At 45.9% G+C, this 14,675-nt stretch overlaps 1 protein-coding gene across 2 annotated transcripts in view; it reads left to right on the top strand.

The window, feature by feature from the left end:
* Positions 1-400: 400 nt before the first annotated feature.
* PATL1 (PAT1 homolog 1, processing body mRNA decay factor) overlaps positions 401-14,675 on the top strand; it is a 28,881-nt gene continuing 14,606 nt past the window's right edge. Inside the window, exons 1-7 of one of the 2 annotated variants that reach the window (XM_066611343.1) lie at positions 401-511; positions 7,036-7,147; positions 7,637-7,851; positions 8,291-8,377; positions 11,414-11,608; positions 12,250-12,351; positions 13,495-13,584. In XM_066611343.1, the coding sequence (XP_066467440.1) occupies positions 497-511; positions 7,036-7,147; positions 7,637-7,851; positions 8,291-8,377; positions 11,414-11,608; positions 12,250-12,351; positions 13,495-13,584 (816 nt within the window). In that variant the 5' untranslated portion in view covers positions 401-496. The remainder of the gene's footprint in view (positions 512-7,035; positions 7,148-7,636; positions 7,852-8,290; positions 8,378-11,413; positions 11,609-12,249; positions 12,352-13,494; positions 13,585-14,675) is intronic. The other variant, XM_066611344.1, reaches the window with a different exon arrangement.

Below are 14,675 nucleotides of genomic sequence, written 5' to 3' on the forward strand. Positions count from 1 at the left end.
CTCCCCACCGGAGCCCTTCAAGAAGTGCCGCCGCCGTGTGAGGCATGCTCTGCGCGTGGGTTGTGGGTGCTTGGGTGCCTCACATGGTGGCGCTGCTTCTCGAAGGGCTCCGGTGGGGAGGCTCTGCCTCCCCTGCCTCCCCGCACACCTCACCTCCCTGGTGTAGAGAGCACAAAAGGCCCTGAAATGCAAGGACTGAGCCATTTCCAGGCAAATCTCCTCCATATGCCCCTGCAGGAGGAGCTGCAGTCTGGCTCTTTAAAAGGACACTCCCCCTTATAAAAAGAGGCACTGTCTCTTTAACAGCAGGACAGGGAAAGGCCCACAATGCGCATGCGTATTGAGTCTACGCAAGACGAACCCTGTCTGGAGGATCTTACACGATGACGTCAGGACGTAGGGCACGTCGTAGGGGCGGGGTTCCGGACCTGGAGCAGGGTCCGCGCGGAGCCTCCCGGGCGTTGGGGGGCGGGGGAGCCTCCGCGCCCCGCAAACCATGTTCCGCTACCAGGTGAGAAGGTGCCCGACGGCTCATGGGAAGTGGGCGCGGTCCGGCCCCCCCCGCGGGTGGAAGAGGATGGAGGCGGCCAGCGCCACCCTTGCGGTGACCTTTGACCCTTCCTTGGAGCTCTGCGCTCGCCCGCTTCCCTCTTCGAATGGTCCCACCGCTCGTGCCGAAAGAGGGGCCGCTCTAGGAACGGGGGGGGGGCTGGGAACAATGACCCAGGAGGTTGCGTGCCCTAGTGTGCAAGGGGGGCAGGCAGGCAGGCAGGCAGGCAGCCTGGGCTGGGGAAGGCGAGAGAGCTGCGCACTCAGGGGGGTGGGGGGGAAGGCTCAGAGCAGGTCCCAGTTGATAACTAGCAGCATCAATAGACATTAAGCTCTGCCGATTCCCTCGCCCTGGAGCCTGTCCCAGGCACCCTCTTCACAAACGAGCCACCCGCCTCAGCCACTGTTGGCCACAGGGACGTGTGGGGGTGGGCAGGTGAGGCAGAGCCTCCCCTCTGGAGTCCTTTGACAAGTGCTGCTGCCGTGGGAGGCACCCAAGCACTCACCACCCATGGGTGAAGCGTGACTTGAGAGTGCTTGGGTGCCTCATATGGCAGCGGTGCTATTCAAAGGACTCTGGTGGGGAGGCTCTGCCTCACTGCGTGTGAGTTGTGGGTACTTGGGCGCCTCCCATGGCAGTGGCACTGTTCAAAGGACTTCAGTGGGGAGGCTCTGCCTCACCTGCCTTTCCACTCACTGCACATCCCTGTTTGGCCATAGCTTACTGCAAGTGCTTTCCACTGTGAAGCCTTTTAGGAAAGAGAACACTGAATGTGCTTGGGCATTTTTCCTAATGGCTGTTTTCATGCAGTAACATGATTAACATGTAGAGTAGCCTTGAGATAGTACAACATGAAAGTACTGTACTTTATTGTTTGTAGACTAAAGAGGCCTGTAAACTTGTTATTATGGATCAGGATGGGTTTTCTTTAGGAGGGTCACACGGAAGTCGCAAATGTGTGAGGTAGGACTGTGGTAATGAGGCCTGTTAATCGAATTGCCAAGTTTGAGGTGTAGGAGAAAACTGATGGACTGGGGCCAATGATTAGGATCCTGAGAGGTAGCAGTCGTGGGGGGGGGGCTGTCTGTGTGGTAAAGATGATGCTTGTGAACCCCAGATACCAATAGCTCTCTGTGTTTTGATGGGCTCTTTATAATAAGCAAGCATCTCTTGAAGCCAGTCAGGTCTGGGTGGGAGATTGCTTGGGAACCCATGTAAGCAGCCTTGAGCTTCATGATGGAAGAAAGCTGAGGTGTAATTGTAATTGGTACCTCCACATGCAAAAACATGTTGCGTTCCTGAATAGTACAAGTAAGCGACATGCCTGTGGACTAGTGATGTTTAGATCCCAAAGGCAAACTTGCAAATATTACTTTAAAAGGTGCATCTGCCTATCACATTGACCCTTGACAGAAGAAATGGACATGAGAAGTCATTTTCGCTTAAATAAATGGTGGAAGTGAAGAGCAAAACATTCACCCTTTTGTATGCTTTCTGTGCAGTGTCATACTAATGGAACAAAGCTATTGATCTGAGCAAGTGACAGATTCTGTGCTCTTCGACCCTGTTTAGTAGTAGCCTTGTAGGCTTCAGTGCTGAAGGAACCTTTCCATAGTTGACATACATTGGGATATAGGCATGAGAGGCAGTGTAATATTTAATAAAAGGCTGGACCAATTTGATAGAATTGGGAAGAACCAGGTTCAAACCTTCTCTGATGCTCACTGGGTGACTTGGGCATTTTGCTATGTGTTGGTCTAAATGACATCCTGTGGTTATTGTGGGGAGTGGGAAAACCATGTACTTCTCAGACTAAGGAAGGGTGAGACAAATGTGGGACATGAAATAAAGACTGCATTCAAGTGTCAGCCTGCAACGTTTGTCTAGTGCAGGGCTTTTCAAACTAGGGCGTCACGACGCCCCAGCCTGTGGGCCCTGGCCTCTGCCCCCTTAGGGGGCAGGGGCAGCCTGGAGGCAGGGAGGAGGCAGCGGCGTGATCCCCCGGATTGCGCTGCTCAGGGGGCTGCAGGGGCTTGGGTGCACTTACCTAAGTCTCCTGCAGCCTCCCCAGGGTGTGGGGAACCCGGTGCAAACCTTTGGGAGGGCTCCCTGCAGCAGTGAAAGTGAAAGCGGAGCGATCGTGTTCCACTTTAGCGGAGGTGGGGCGCGATCGCTCTGCTTTTACATTCACTGCTGCGGGAGCCTTGCCAAAGGTTCGCACCGGACTTCCTGCACCCTGGGGAGGCTGCAGGAGGCTTGGGTAAGTGCACCCAAGCCCCTGCAGCCCCCTGAGCAGCGTGATCCTGGGGATTGTGCCGCTGCTTTCCACCAGCCCCTGCTGCCTCCCCCCCACCCCCACAAACACTTGCCTTGTTGGCATCCTTCAGTCTTGGAAGACTATGGTATCACGCTCTGAATGGTGGTTCTGGAACAGAGTGTCCTCTCCAGTGCGCAAAGCCTGGGTAAAGTAGATATGGAGGATAGTCTGTTACCCATGCAGCAAATTCCCCCTCTCCACGTTGCTGAAATGGTCCGGTGGAAAGGCAGAAGCCAATACAGTTGGTTCCAGCGGCGTCGCAGGAGTTGCCAGATCGTGACTGTTCAGTCATGAACTGCCTCAGGGACTCCGGCTCCGGATTTTGCCTCGAGGTTGACTCCTGAAGCCTCTTCCATAACTGGATGTAGCCACAAGGCAGTGGAGGTTTGGGATCAGAGTTTTCCTTCTCTCAGATGAGCTGCCTTCCCAGGCTGACAAGTCCCATCTACCTGGTGGCTGTTTAGTCGCCTCTTATGAAAAGTACAGCCAAACTGAGGGCCTATTCTTATCCCCCAGCCCCCAGGGGTTCACAGTTACAGTGGCTCAAACTCTCCATGAGAGTTTGAAAACCACTGGTCTAGTGGGTTGTATTCTGTTATCTGGGCATTCCCATGTGAGATGCAAACTGTTACTCTAGGTTCCTTGGGAAATTTAACAGATTGAAGCTCTTGGTGGTCTTCTAATATGAATCTTTCCATTTTATCTCCAACTGCAGTCTTTCCCATGATACTGTCTATATCTAAAATGGCTTCACTGTGGCTTTAGTGGCATAAGTCACCTGGGCAATTCAAGGGTAGCTCTTGGAGCATGCTCAAGATCATATCTTGCCCATATTGACCTTTAAGTATTGTGCCCCACAATAATCATGGTAAAAGTGTTAGTTTTCTTTCAGTATCTTTTTGGAAAAGTGAGGATTCTAATCTGCGTAAGTGATTTCTGGGAACATGAAATAAGAATTTAGGGGTTAACATGGCATACAAGGGTATGCTCTTGTGCATATTGTGTGAGAAAGTGAACAGAAGCCCTTAGCTTGCATGTGTAGTCAGAAACTCTTACCTACTCGTATTCCCACCAACTAATCATACAGCAACCAAAGAAACTCCTTCTATTATTATTTTTTAAAGACCTTTTTCAATCTGTTTTGTGCATGCAATTAGTGCTCAGTAATACTGTTTGGTGGAGATCCATGTTTTCCTCCAAGTTTGCCCTATTGTTGTTGGACAGCTCATAGTAAAAATATAATTTCTTCCTCCAGTTTGACAATTATGCAACTGTCCTTGGAACTAACAGGGTAGTGTCTGTGACATGGATGACTAAGGCTGCTGTCCTGTACACACTTGGAAACACACCTGTACACACCTGTCCAGTCCACACCATCACAGCACATTCTCTCTCTTAAAATGTTTTGGTGGCTACCCTCTTAGTCATTGATAAAAGCTCTCTAGACTTTTCCTTGAGATGGAATCCCTGGGAAGATGAGGACAACAAAATATATTGGAGTTCATTTCTCTTCTGTTGATACAGAGCGATGAAAGTCTTGCACAAAGCCTACTTTAAGGAAATAGTGCTGTTGGTGTACACTAAGCCCAAAGATGGTTGAACTCTGGTGGATAATGTCAGGTTAGCACATTGATTAACTGAGTGGTCAAAAATGTCATTGTCTTCATGGCAACATCCCTTTACCTTGGCTTTTAAAAATAAGTTCTGCTATTTTATTGTTTAATAGTAAAAACATAACATTTCCATTTTTAATTTAATTTTTTACAAATTTAGTACTTCTAAGCTGACCCTGGTGTTTCAGGATAAAAGCCAAAGAGAATAACTTTTTCAGTGAATTGTATACTTTACCTATCAATGTGCAGTCCTTAAAAAATCATTGTGTTACAGTGTTAATTAATGTGTTTTTTTTAATGCTAAATTTCAAAACTGTTAATCTTTTTTGTTCTAAAAAAACTAACACTTTAAAAATATTTGACCGGTCAGTTGACTAAATTGCCTCTTTTGGCTGGTCATATGTCCAACCCTAGGATAGTACTTATCAGATTTATCTTGGACAGATGTCTCCCATTGCTCATATTGGACTCCTGGATGTCCTTCACCCACTGGCTCTGTTTGCCAAACTGTGTCTTTCAAAAGAAACCAGATGAGACAGTGTGCTAAGAATGTGCTTCCTTTGGGAAAATATATTGGTTGGTTCTGTTTCCTGCCTTACTATCAGTTTTGGTTCACTGCAAATACCTTTTTTACATGTGTTTCCTTGGGTAGCCAGCATAATTCAGATAATGATACCTTTTATTAGAAATTAAAATATCACTATGATCCAAATGCAACTTGAATTTTCTCATGAGTACAACCATTCTGTGTAAGTACCACACGCTGGCATAGCAAAAAAGAAGTGGTAACCTAAAAATATTGAACAATCCAGGGTGCAATCCTAACCCCTTATGACAGTACCTTCCAGCAGTGACATAAGGACAATGAAGCTCCAAGGTAAGGGAGCAAACTTTCCCTTACTTTGAGGAGGCCTCTGTGAGTGACACCCAACTGCAGGATGCAGCACATATCCCATTGGCACCGCTATGCCAGTGCTAGAAAGCACTGACATAAAAGGGGTTAGGATTGCGCCCTCTGTTGCATATGTAACAGATGCTGTCTTGTGGGAGAGAACATTGTCCTGTAGAAAAAGAATAGCCAGACTTCCATTTCTGAGCTCCTTTTTAGCAATTATTCTCTTTAAAACCAATAAGATTGCTGCAGAGTGCATTATTTGTGGGATGCACTTTCACTGATGCATATAACACAACATATTGTAACAACATACTGCCACTTTGAATGCCCACTAGGAAGCTAAAGCAGGATGTAAATTTGTAAATAAGATACAGAATTTTATGAAAAATAAAGGTTGTGAGCAAAGGGCGTGACACAACCAACACTTACTTGCCTGGCTGAAGAGAGCAATTGATGCAGATCACTTCTACACAGATCTCAATACCACCCCCTTTTCTACTTCATGCCGTCCCGCCCCCCCAAATTAAGACCAACATTTGTCATCTGAATTTCACAATGCCCGAAGAACCTTTTGTAGAGTTAAGAATATTACACTATGAAAAAATGGGGATTAAGTGAACGTGACAGAATTAAGATTTTGTCGTGGTAGAGAAATCAAACTGGCAAATGGGGCTGTTGGCTAGATTTGACCAAACATGATCTCAACAGAGGTTTCTTCTTTGATGTCCTGAGCAGTATCTGTTGAAGTAATAAATTGTGTTTGCAAGTCCCATCCTTTTTCACAAGGATGAAATCCTATTTAATCCTGATTCACAACATAGAAAATACTGCAGAAGTAGAATTTGCACTGGGAGTGTTGTCTGTGTAGTCCGGGGCAATGGTTCTCAAATTGTGAATCTGGGACCCACCAGTGGGTCATGACCCAGTTTCGGGTGGCTCATGAAACTGCCAGGGCAGATTAGACTATGTGCATCAAGGGTTAAAAAGCTGCTCCTTGGCTGGGGGGAGCACTGCTGCCCAATCACCATTATAGCCACATCCCTTGACATTTATAAATCAGGCATTGGTTTCCAACTTAGATTTATCAATCTAAGGCATTGGTTTCCAACTTGTGGTCCATGGACCACAGGTGGTCCATGAGAGCCTGAGAAGTGGTCTGCAAGGTCTCAGAAAAAAGTTCACTTTCTATCACTTCCAGAGTCTCACCAAGTGAGTACTCCCTGACATATCACCAGAGGGGGCAGAGAAGCACCCCCTGCAGCCACACCGGCAACAAAAGCAGCAACCCACACATTTTTTTCCTATAAATTATAAATTTAATAAATCTTTTCTATTACAAATTTAATTGTGTTTTATGTGCAGGGAGGAGGGTGGGGGGTTGCATGTCTTCCATGATGATCCAGTTTTTGCTTCAGTGGTCCTTGGGCTCCTAAAGGCTAAGAACCAGTGGTCTAGGGCCTCAAAAAAAGTTTGTGAAGCACTGGTCCAGGATAATAGATCTGGAGATTGTGTGGCAGGTTCAGAGCAGTTGAGATGAGTGTGTAGGTATGAAACTACAGTAGTTGTCAACCCACTTCCTTATGGAAGTGGAAAGGTTTTTCTAGTTCTTGAAATCATAGTGGTTTATGTTTGGTGTTGTGTTTCTGTTTACCTTTTTAAGTCCCTTGAGGACTGCCCTCTGGATGAAGATGATGAAGCCTTTCAGAACTTGGGTGAGGAAGATGAAGATATTGACCAGTTTAACGATGATACATTTGGAGCTGGTGCAGTTGGTAAGTTGTGTAATGTACTCTTTCCCACTTGTAAATGAAACATAGGAAGTTGCCTTCAACTGAGTTAGAACTATTGGCCCATCTATCTCAGTACTGTCAACACTGATTGGCAGAAGCTCTCCAGGGTGTCAGGCACAGGTCATTTCCCCATTGTACCTGGAGTTGCCACGGATTGAGCCTGGGACCTTCTTATACTAAGCAAGTGCTTGGCCACTGTCATGTGCTTGGCACACCGTTCCCCACAGTGTGCCCAATTGTCTTGCACTGTCTGTTCTTTTAGACAATGTCATCGTTGTGTTGAAATGTTCTAATTTCTTCCCTGTGGAATAGCATTTGGCCCAGCCTTGAGTTGCACTGTTGATAGTTGGGCTACCTGTGGAGCCCTGTCCTTATCCCAGTCTTTTGCCCAAGAGAGTATTGAATTGTAGAATGAGGAGTGAAGGATATAGAAAGCATTCCAGCAAACAGTCTTCCTATAATTTCTTTTAGATGATGACTGGCAGGAGGCCCACGAGCGCCTGGCAGAGCTGGAAGAGAAGCCTGCACCTTCAGGAGAGCAAGCGAATCAGGCAGTTGCTGATGAGATGGACCTGCTGGGGGACCATGAAGAGAATCTGGCAGAGAGACTGAGCAAGATGGTGATTGATAATGAGTTGGAAGATCCAGCCATCATGCAGGCTGTGCAAACCCAACCCCTGGTACAGGTCAGTAGGGTCAGCTACAAATGGTGAAGTGTCTGATCCAGGGGTGTTAAACATAAGGCTCACAGGCTGAATGCAGCCCACGAAGGCCGTTTTTCAGGCCCTCGGGCTCTCCCAACATCACCATAAGTTGCTGAGCTATGTTGAGTTGCCACAAAGGGCAGCTAGCATGATAATTGGACTCTTCCATATCTTGAAAATATGATCAAAATTTGTGTGTTTTCTCTTGTCATTTGCAGCTAATGAGTTGCTAAGTGAGAAAGTGCTTATTTCCGATCATCATTTGATTAATGACATCACTTCCAGCCGTCAACTGGCATCATGAATGCTATGTGGCCTGCTGTATGAAATGAGTTTGACACCCCTGATCTGATTCATATGGGATTGAATGGGAGGGTTTTTCTGTGGCTTTAACTCTTTGTTGACCATCAATTTTTTTTAGCAGCCACAGCAGCCAGGTGGCCTCAATTCAAGCATCTGGGATGGACCTTCAGTTCTCAGGCGCATTAGAGGGCCCCTTCTCACTCAGGTACAGTACTCTTATTTTCCTCCTTTTCCATGGAAAAGAATCACAATCTTTCAGACAACTGGCTGTTTTTCCCTGCTACTTCAGTTATTTAATGCTTATCCTAATGTGTTGCATAGAAGATAATGACACTGTCTTTTCCTAGAACATGGTTCTCAAACTTTGAGGTAGATTTACTCCTTCAATAAGTCTTTGTGGGAGAGGGTCAAGGGCAGTGAAGCGATCCCCAGGATTGTGTTCCTAAGCGGGGGGGGGGGCGCGGGCGCGGCAGTGGTGCTTTCACTTACCTGTCTCAGTGAGGGCTGCTGGATGCTGCAGAAAGTGTGGGTAGCCCAGTGCAGCCCTCCGCAGGGCTCCCCGAGGCTTGAAATCTTGAAACAGAGTGATTGCAGTGCACCTTCTGCAAGCAAGAACTGCTTTGCAATCACTCTGTTTCAAGATTTCAAACCTCAAAGAGCCCTGCAGAAGGCTGTGCTGGGCTCCCTGCAGCCCTCACTGAGACAAGTAAGTGAAAGCACCCTCCTTTTGCCCCCCTTAGGGACGCGATCCTGGGGATCACTTCCCTGCCTCTCCTCTTCCTCTGCCCTCGAAGAGATGGGGGAAGCATTACATGAACTGGTGGGTTGTGACCCACCAGTGAGAATCACTGGCCTAGAAGATGTCAGTGTTCAGTTCTGAAAAATCTAAAAATAAACATCTCAGCTCACTTCCAGTTTTGCAATCAAAAAGCGAAAATGGGTTGTAGTCTTTATTTTTAGATTTTTTGAGACTTGGGGAGCCCTGCGGACGCTTCCGTGGGGCTCCCCACACCCCCAGGAGGCTGCTGCTGCTGCTGGTGAGTAAAACAAAGCCCCTGTCAAAGGGCGTGATCCTGGGGATCATGTAGCTGCATTCCCCCCTCCCCAACAAGATTTACAGCAGTTTCCAGACTTCCATAGAGTTTAGGAACTGCTGACTTAAATGGTTTTAAGGAAGATTTTAAAAATGCATAGAGAACAGGCCTATTAGCTATGATAGCTCAGAACCTTCTGACTGAGAAGGCGCATACCCCTGGATACCAGAAGTGAGCTGCAGTAAGGAGGGCTGTTGCCTCACATCTTGTTTGTGGCATAAGCATCTGGCTGACTAGTTCAAAACAGTGTGCTGGATTAGATCGGTCCTTGGTCTGATTCAGCAGGTTAGTTCTTATTTGGACTTGGGAAATGTGATTTAAATTCATGTTTCCATATTGACCCTGTCTCTAAAACACTAATTGGAGGAGTGGCTTTCACTTCAGTGAAACATATTTGCCAGATTCACATGGGATAAGAACATAAGAACAGCCCCACTGGATCAGGCCATAGGCCCATCTAGTCCAGCTTCCCGTATCTCACAGTGGCCCACCAAATGCCCCAGGGAGCACACCAGATAACAAGAGACCTCATCCTGGTGCCCTCCCTTGCATCTGGCATTCTGACATAACCCATTTCTAGTTGGGTAACATTGGTGACATAACCCCTGCTAATTGGGTAAGAGGCACTTTTTCAAGTGGGTGCTCCTTTTTTTAGCAGGGGGAGAGTAACTGGCCCACCTCACCCCAGCACTGTCTGTTCTAGTGGCTGTCTGCTGGTATTCCTTGGCATCTTTTTAGATTGTGAGCCCTTTTGGGACAGGGAGCCATTTAGTTATTTGATTTTTCTCTGTAAACCGCTTTGTGAACGTTCAGTTGAAAAGCGGTATATAAATACTGTTAATATAAATACTGTTAATTAAATTAATTAATTAATTAAATTCTAAAATCAGGAGGTTGCGCATACACATCATGGCTTATACCCCGTAATGGATTTTTCCTCCAGAAACTTGTCCAATCCCCTTTTAAAGGCGTCCAGGCTAGACGCCATCACCACATCCTGTGGCAAGGAGTTCCACAGACCGACCACACGCTGAGTAAAGAAATATTTTCTTTTGTCTGTCCTAACCCTCCCAACACTCAATTTTAGTGGATGTCCCCTGGTTCTGGTGTTATGTGAGAGTGTAAAGAGCATCTCCCTATCCACTCTGTCCATCCCCTGCATAATTTTGTATGTCTCAATCATGTCCCCCCTCAGGCGTCTCTTTTCTAGGCTGAAGAGGCCCAAACACCGTAGCCTTTCCTCATAAGGAAGGTGCCCCAGCCCCATAATCATCTTAGTCGCTGTCTTTTGCACCTTTTCCATTTCCACTATGTTTTTTTTTGAGATGCGGCGACCAGAACTGGACACAATACTCCAGGTGTGGCCTTACCATAGATTTGTACAACGGCATTATAATATTAGCCGTTTTGTTCTCAATACCCCTGTCTGCCTCTTCAGACTCTGCCTCTTCAGGTTCTGCCTCTTCAGACTCTGGAACTATTGATATTTATATTTGGCAAAAGCCGATTACTGGAAACAGAAGCCCAGCATTAAAGTGGAAAATTATCTGAGCCTTGGAGCTCCATAGGTCCAAGTGGGTCCAGGTGACTATGCTTCCCTTCCATTTTAAATCTATTAATCCTAAAAATGCAAAGCACTCTAGCAGGCTGCAGGTGACAGAGCAGCACCTTTCTTTGATCCCTACCTTGTTCAAAGAACTGGTGGTACAATCTGTCAGGGAAGCACAGGTTGCTTAGTTACAATTTAATTTCCAGTGCACACATGCCTGATCTGTCTGATCTCGGAAGCTAAGCAGAGTCAGGCCTGGTTAGTACTTGGATGGGAGACCGCCTGGGAATACCAGGTGCTGTAGGCTTATACCATAGTCTTTCGAGACTGAAGGTTGCCAGCCAAGCAATTTCCAGTGCACAGGGCTATACTTGTCTGTCTGCTGGTGTCCAGTCACAGGTGCAGTCCTAAGTTGCCACTATTTATTCTCTCTACCTAACTTGCACTTTCCGCAAGGTTCACTTTCATGACTGACTGAACAAATTATCAGTAGTGCACCTCCTGCTTGAGAATGAAATGTGCTCGGCTAAGTTACCTATTTCTCTTTCCCAAGTAGTGAGAGCAACTAGCAGATGTGTTTCTCCCCTCTTCTGTACAGGAGGTGCCATCTGTCTCTGTGCTGGAGTATGCCCTACCACAGAGGCCTCCACAGGCCCGAGAAGAAGAGCAGGACCTCTCGGAGCGGGCACTACCCAGGCGGTCATCTTCACCAGTTATTGGCAGTCCTCCTGTTAGAGCTGTTCCTATTGGAACCCCGCCAAAACAGCCCACCATGCCTAACTTTAACCAACAGGTATTGCATCTCTATTTTTCCCCCTTCTGTAGTGAGAGTGGTTAGAGATCCTGGTTTGTGGCATCAAAGAGGAACAGATAAGAGAGAGCAACTGACTAGCCTTGGAATGTGCTGTGCAACATGGGGGTTTGCCATCAAGTGTTTTTCAGTACGGCACCTACAGAGTCAAGAATATCTTTCTTCAATTAGTAGTTTGTTTCCTTTTGGAATATTGCTTGCCCTCTCAACTCCTTTTTCACCTTTTGGTGAGTCACAGCTGTCTTCTTGTCCATGCATGTCTTTTGCCTATGCATGTCTGCAAAACCAGGAAAATTATTTTAAATGTCTGAAACCTGGCATTTTCCAGACAGCATTTGTTCAGTGAATGGCAATATAAAGACCCTGCAAGTATGTGATGTCTGTTCAGGACTCTTGGAGTGAGATGTAGGTTATGCCTCTTACTGAAAAAGCCCCTATTCTGTCTTCACTATAGATGACTTATGTGTTTTGGATGCAGTGAAAATACTGACTAGCTATGTTTATATACCCTTGCAAATATGGAAGAAGCAGTCTAATATTTGGGAACATGAGGAATAATGGGTAGTTGAAACTTTAACTTGTGCTTCCGCTACCTTATTTTTCTTTTTTCCTTTGTTTGATAGATTCTGTGTCCAAAGCCTGTGCACATCAGAGTCCCAATTCAGCAGCGTTACCCAAGTCCCTTCAATGAGAGGATGTCCCCAAACCAGCTCTGCAATGTGACGGTAGTTCCAACCACACAATTCTGTTTTGTTTGTGCTCCAATATCTAGCCTTGCCTTCTCCCCTTTGCCAATATTCCTTACAGTTCCAGTGTTCTTGAAGGACATTTTTCACAAACAGAACCTTGAGTCTCTTCCCTATCACTGTGTCTTGAAATAAACCTCTTTAAATAGAACTTTACCTTGGTTTCAGTTTCATTTTGCTATTCTTGTAAATATTCTCTTGGTTGCTTATGGATATATTTATGTTTAATTGTTTAGAAACACTTTTTATATTGTGAGCCACCTTGTGGAGCTCTGATGGAAAGTTGAGATATAAAGAGTTGAAGTTTAATACTATCGGGAGTTCATTATACAGTATACTTGTTACAAACTCTAGCAGTTATCCCAATTGTGAAATGCAGGTTGAGACTAATTATTCGCATGGGTCCCGTTCCATGATGGCAAAAAATGCACTACAGCAAATCAGTTTAAAAAACAAAGTTTCTTTGCTCTGGTGATTGAAAAACAGCCTTGCTGACCTTTTGACTCTACGATAAGAGTCATTAAGAAGACAATCCATCTGTCCTCCTCCAACCGATTCACTCAGCCCCTCCCTTCACCCATGCAAAGGTGCTCAGGGGGAAGGGAGGAGCCGCTGGAGAGAGAAGGATTGATGGATTGTCAGCCAGCTGCCCTCTCTCTTGCTCATTAAGGAGGCTGTTGTTAAAGGACTGTTCAGTTTTTTAAACTGATTTTAAAGGGATGCATTTCCCCCCTTCTCCAGGGATCAGCACATTCCTTCTCATTTGCAGTGGCCATTCGTGTTGAGTCAAATCTGTGTATAAAAAATCCGTGTATAGATAGGCTGGACCTGTACCAGCAAAACCTTTAGTGTGGTCCTCCAGTGTTTGAATGTATTGTCTACTACTACACTGAATTCTGTTGTCTTTCTCTCTCATTTCCACCCTGTTTCCTGTTGTGGTGTCTAGAAATGGCCCATGTACTGGATGTTCGCCTCTTCTGTCTTTCCTGATTCAGATGTCTCTAGCTTCTGTATTTCATTTTTTCTTTGCCATCTGAATGTGTCCAGAGGTGGAACTTAGTAATGTTCTTATTGAGATAATTTATATAGCATTCATGGTGTGTTTTGTTTTTCTCTCCCCAGAACTCCTCGCTCTTAGGCCACCCATTCCCTCCCAGCGTTACTCCTGTTCTCACCCACCTCCAAAGAGCACAGCTCCTAGGAGGTGCACAGGTAAGCATCTGAATACTGCCTTGTTCTTTGTGTGTTTCGTGGCACATAGGATGGTGTGCAGATCATCTCTTGCTCTGCTGTAATGAGTACTACCTCTTCAAGTCCACCAGCTGCCCATTGTACTCCACTGAAAGCATTCTCACAAAAATCGCCAGTGATCTCCTTGCCAGAATGCAAGGTCTCTTTGTTCTATTCTTTCTTCTTGATCTTATCTGTATTTGATTCTGTCAGTCAGTTGCCTTCATGACTTAAGCCTCTGTGAATCTGTCCTCAGATAATATTCTTCATATCTAGTCTGATTATTATTCAAAATTTTCACAGGGGGAAGCCCTTCCTCCTCTTCCTCTTTTTCTTATAGGGTCTGTTCTTAGTCCTGTGCTACTCATCCTTACACAGTGTCCTGTGGCTTTCAGTATCAGCTATATGCAGATGAAACCCAGCTATACCTCTCTCACCCCTGAACTTTCTCCTTCTGTCCAATTCTGCATCTCAAATTGTATCTAAATTCTGTTTCTCCGACTTCCTATCTGACAGATAAGCTTGGGCCCTTCATTACTGTCTCAAGCTCAATATGTCCAAGCCCAAACTTCTTAATTTTCCCCAAGCCCTCCTTCCCTTATATCCTCTCCTTATCATGTTGCCACCCACCCCTTAGAATAGGCTCACAGGTTTGACTTTATCTTTGACTTCTCGCTCCCTTTGTTTTCCAGTTGATTGTCACCAAATGTCATTCCTCCCTTCACAGTCTTGCAAAATCTGACCTTATCTCTTGCCTCTGGTAGTCTCCCTCCTTGACTATTGCCATTTCCCCCTTCCTAGTCTTCTGTTAGCTCATCTTCATTTCTTTGTCCTTATCCACAGTGTACTTCTGAAGTCATTCATCATACTGATAATGTCTCACTCCTCCTTTCTTAGTAGCTTAATTTTTGTGCTGGGATTCAGCACAAGCATTTTGTCCTTGCATTCAAAGCCTTCCATGGTATCTCCTCACCTGCTCTCATTTCTTATGGCTTGCTATGCTCCTGCCCATGACTACCTCCACCACTCTTAACCATTCAGCAGTCTCCTGCTCCCTCAAACATTTCTACCCT

Source organism: Tiliqua scincoides, chromosome 1 (genome assembly GCF_035046505.1).
Source record: "Tiliqua scincoides isolate rTilSci1 chromosome 1, rTilSci1.hap2, whole genome shotgun sequence".
Classification (NCBI taxonomy): domain Eukaryota; kingdom Metazoa; phylum Chordata; class Lepidosauria; order Squamata; family Scincidae; genus Tiliqua; species Tiliqua scincoides.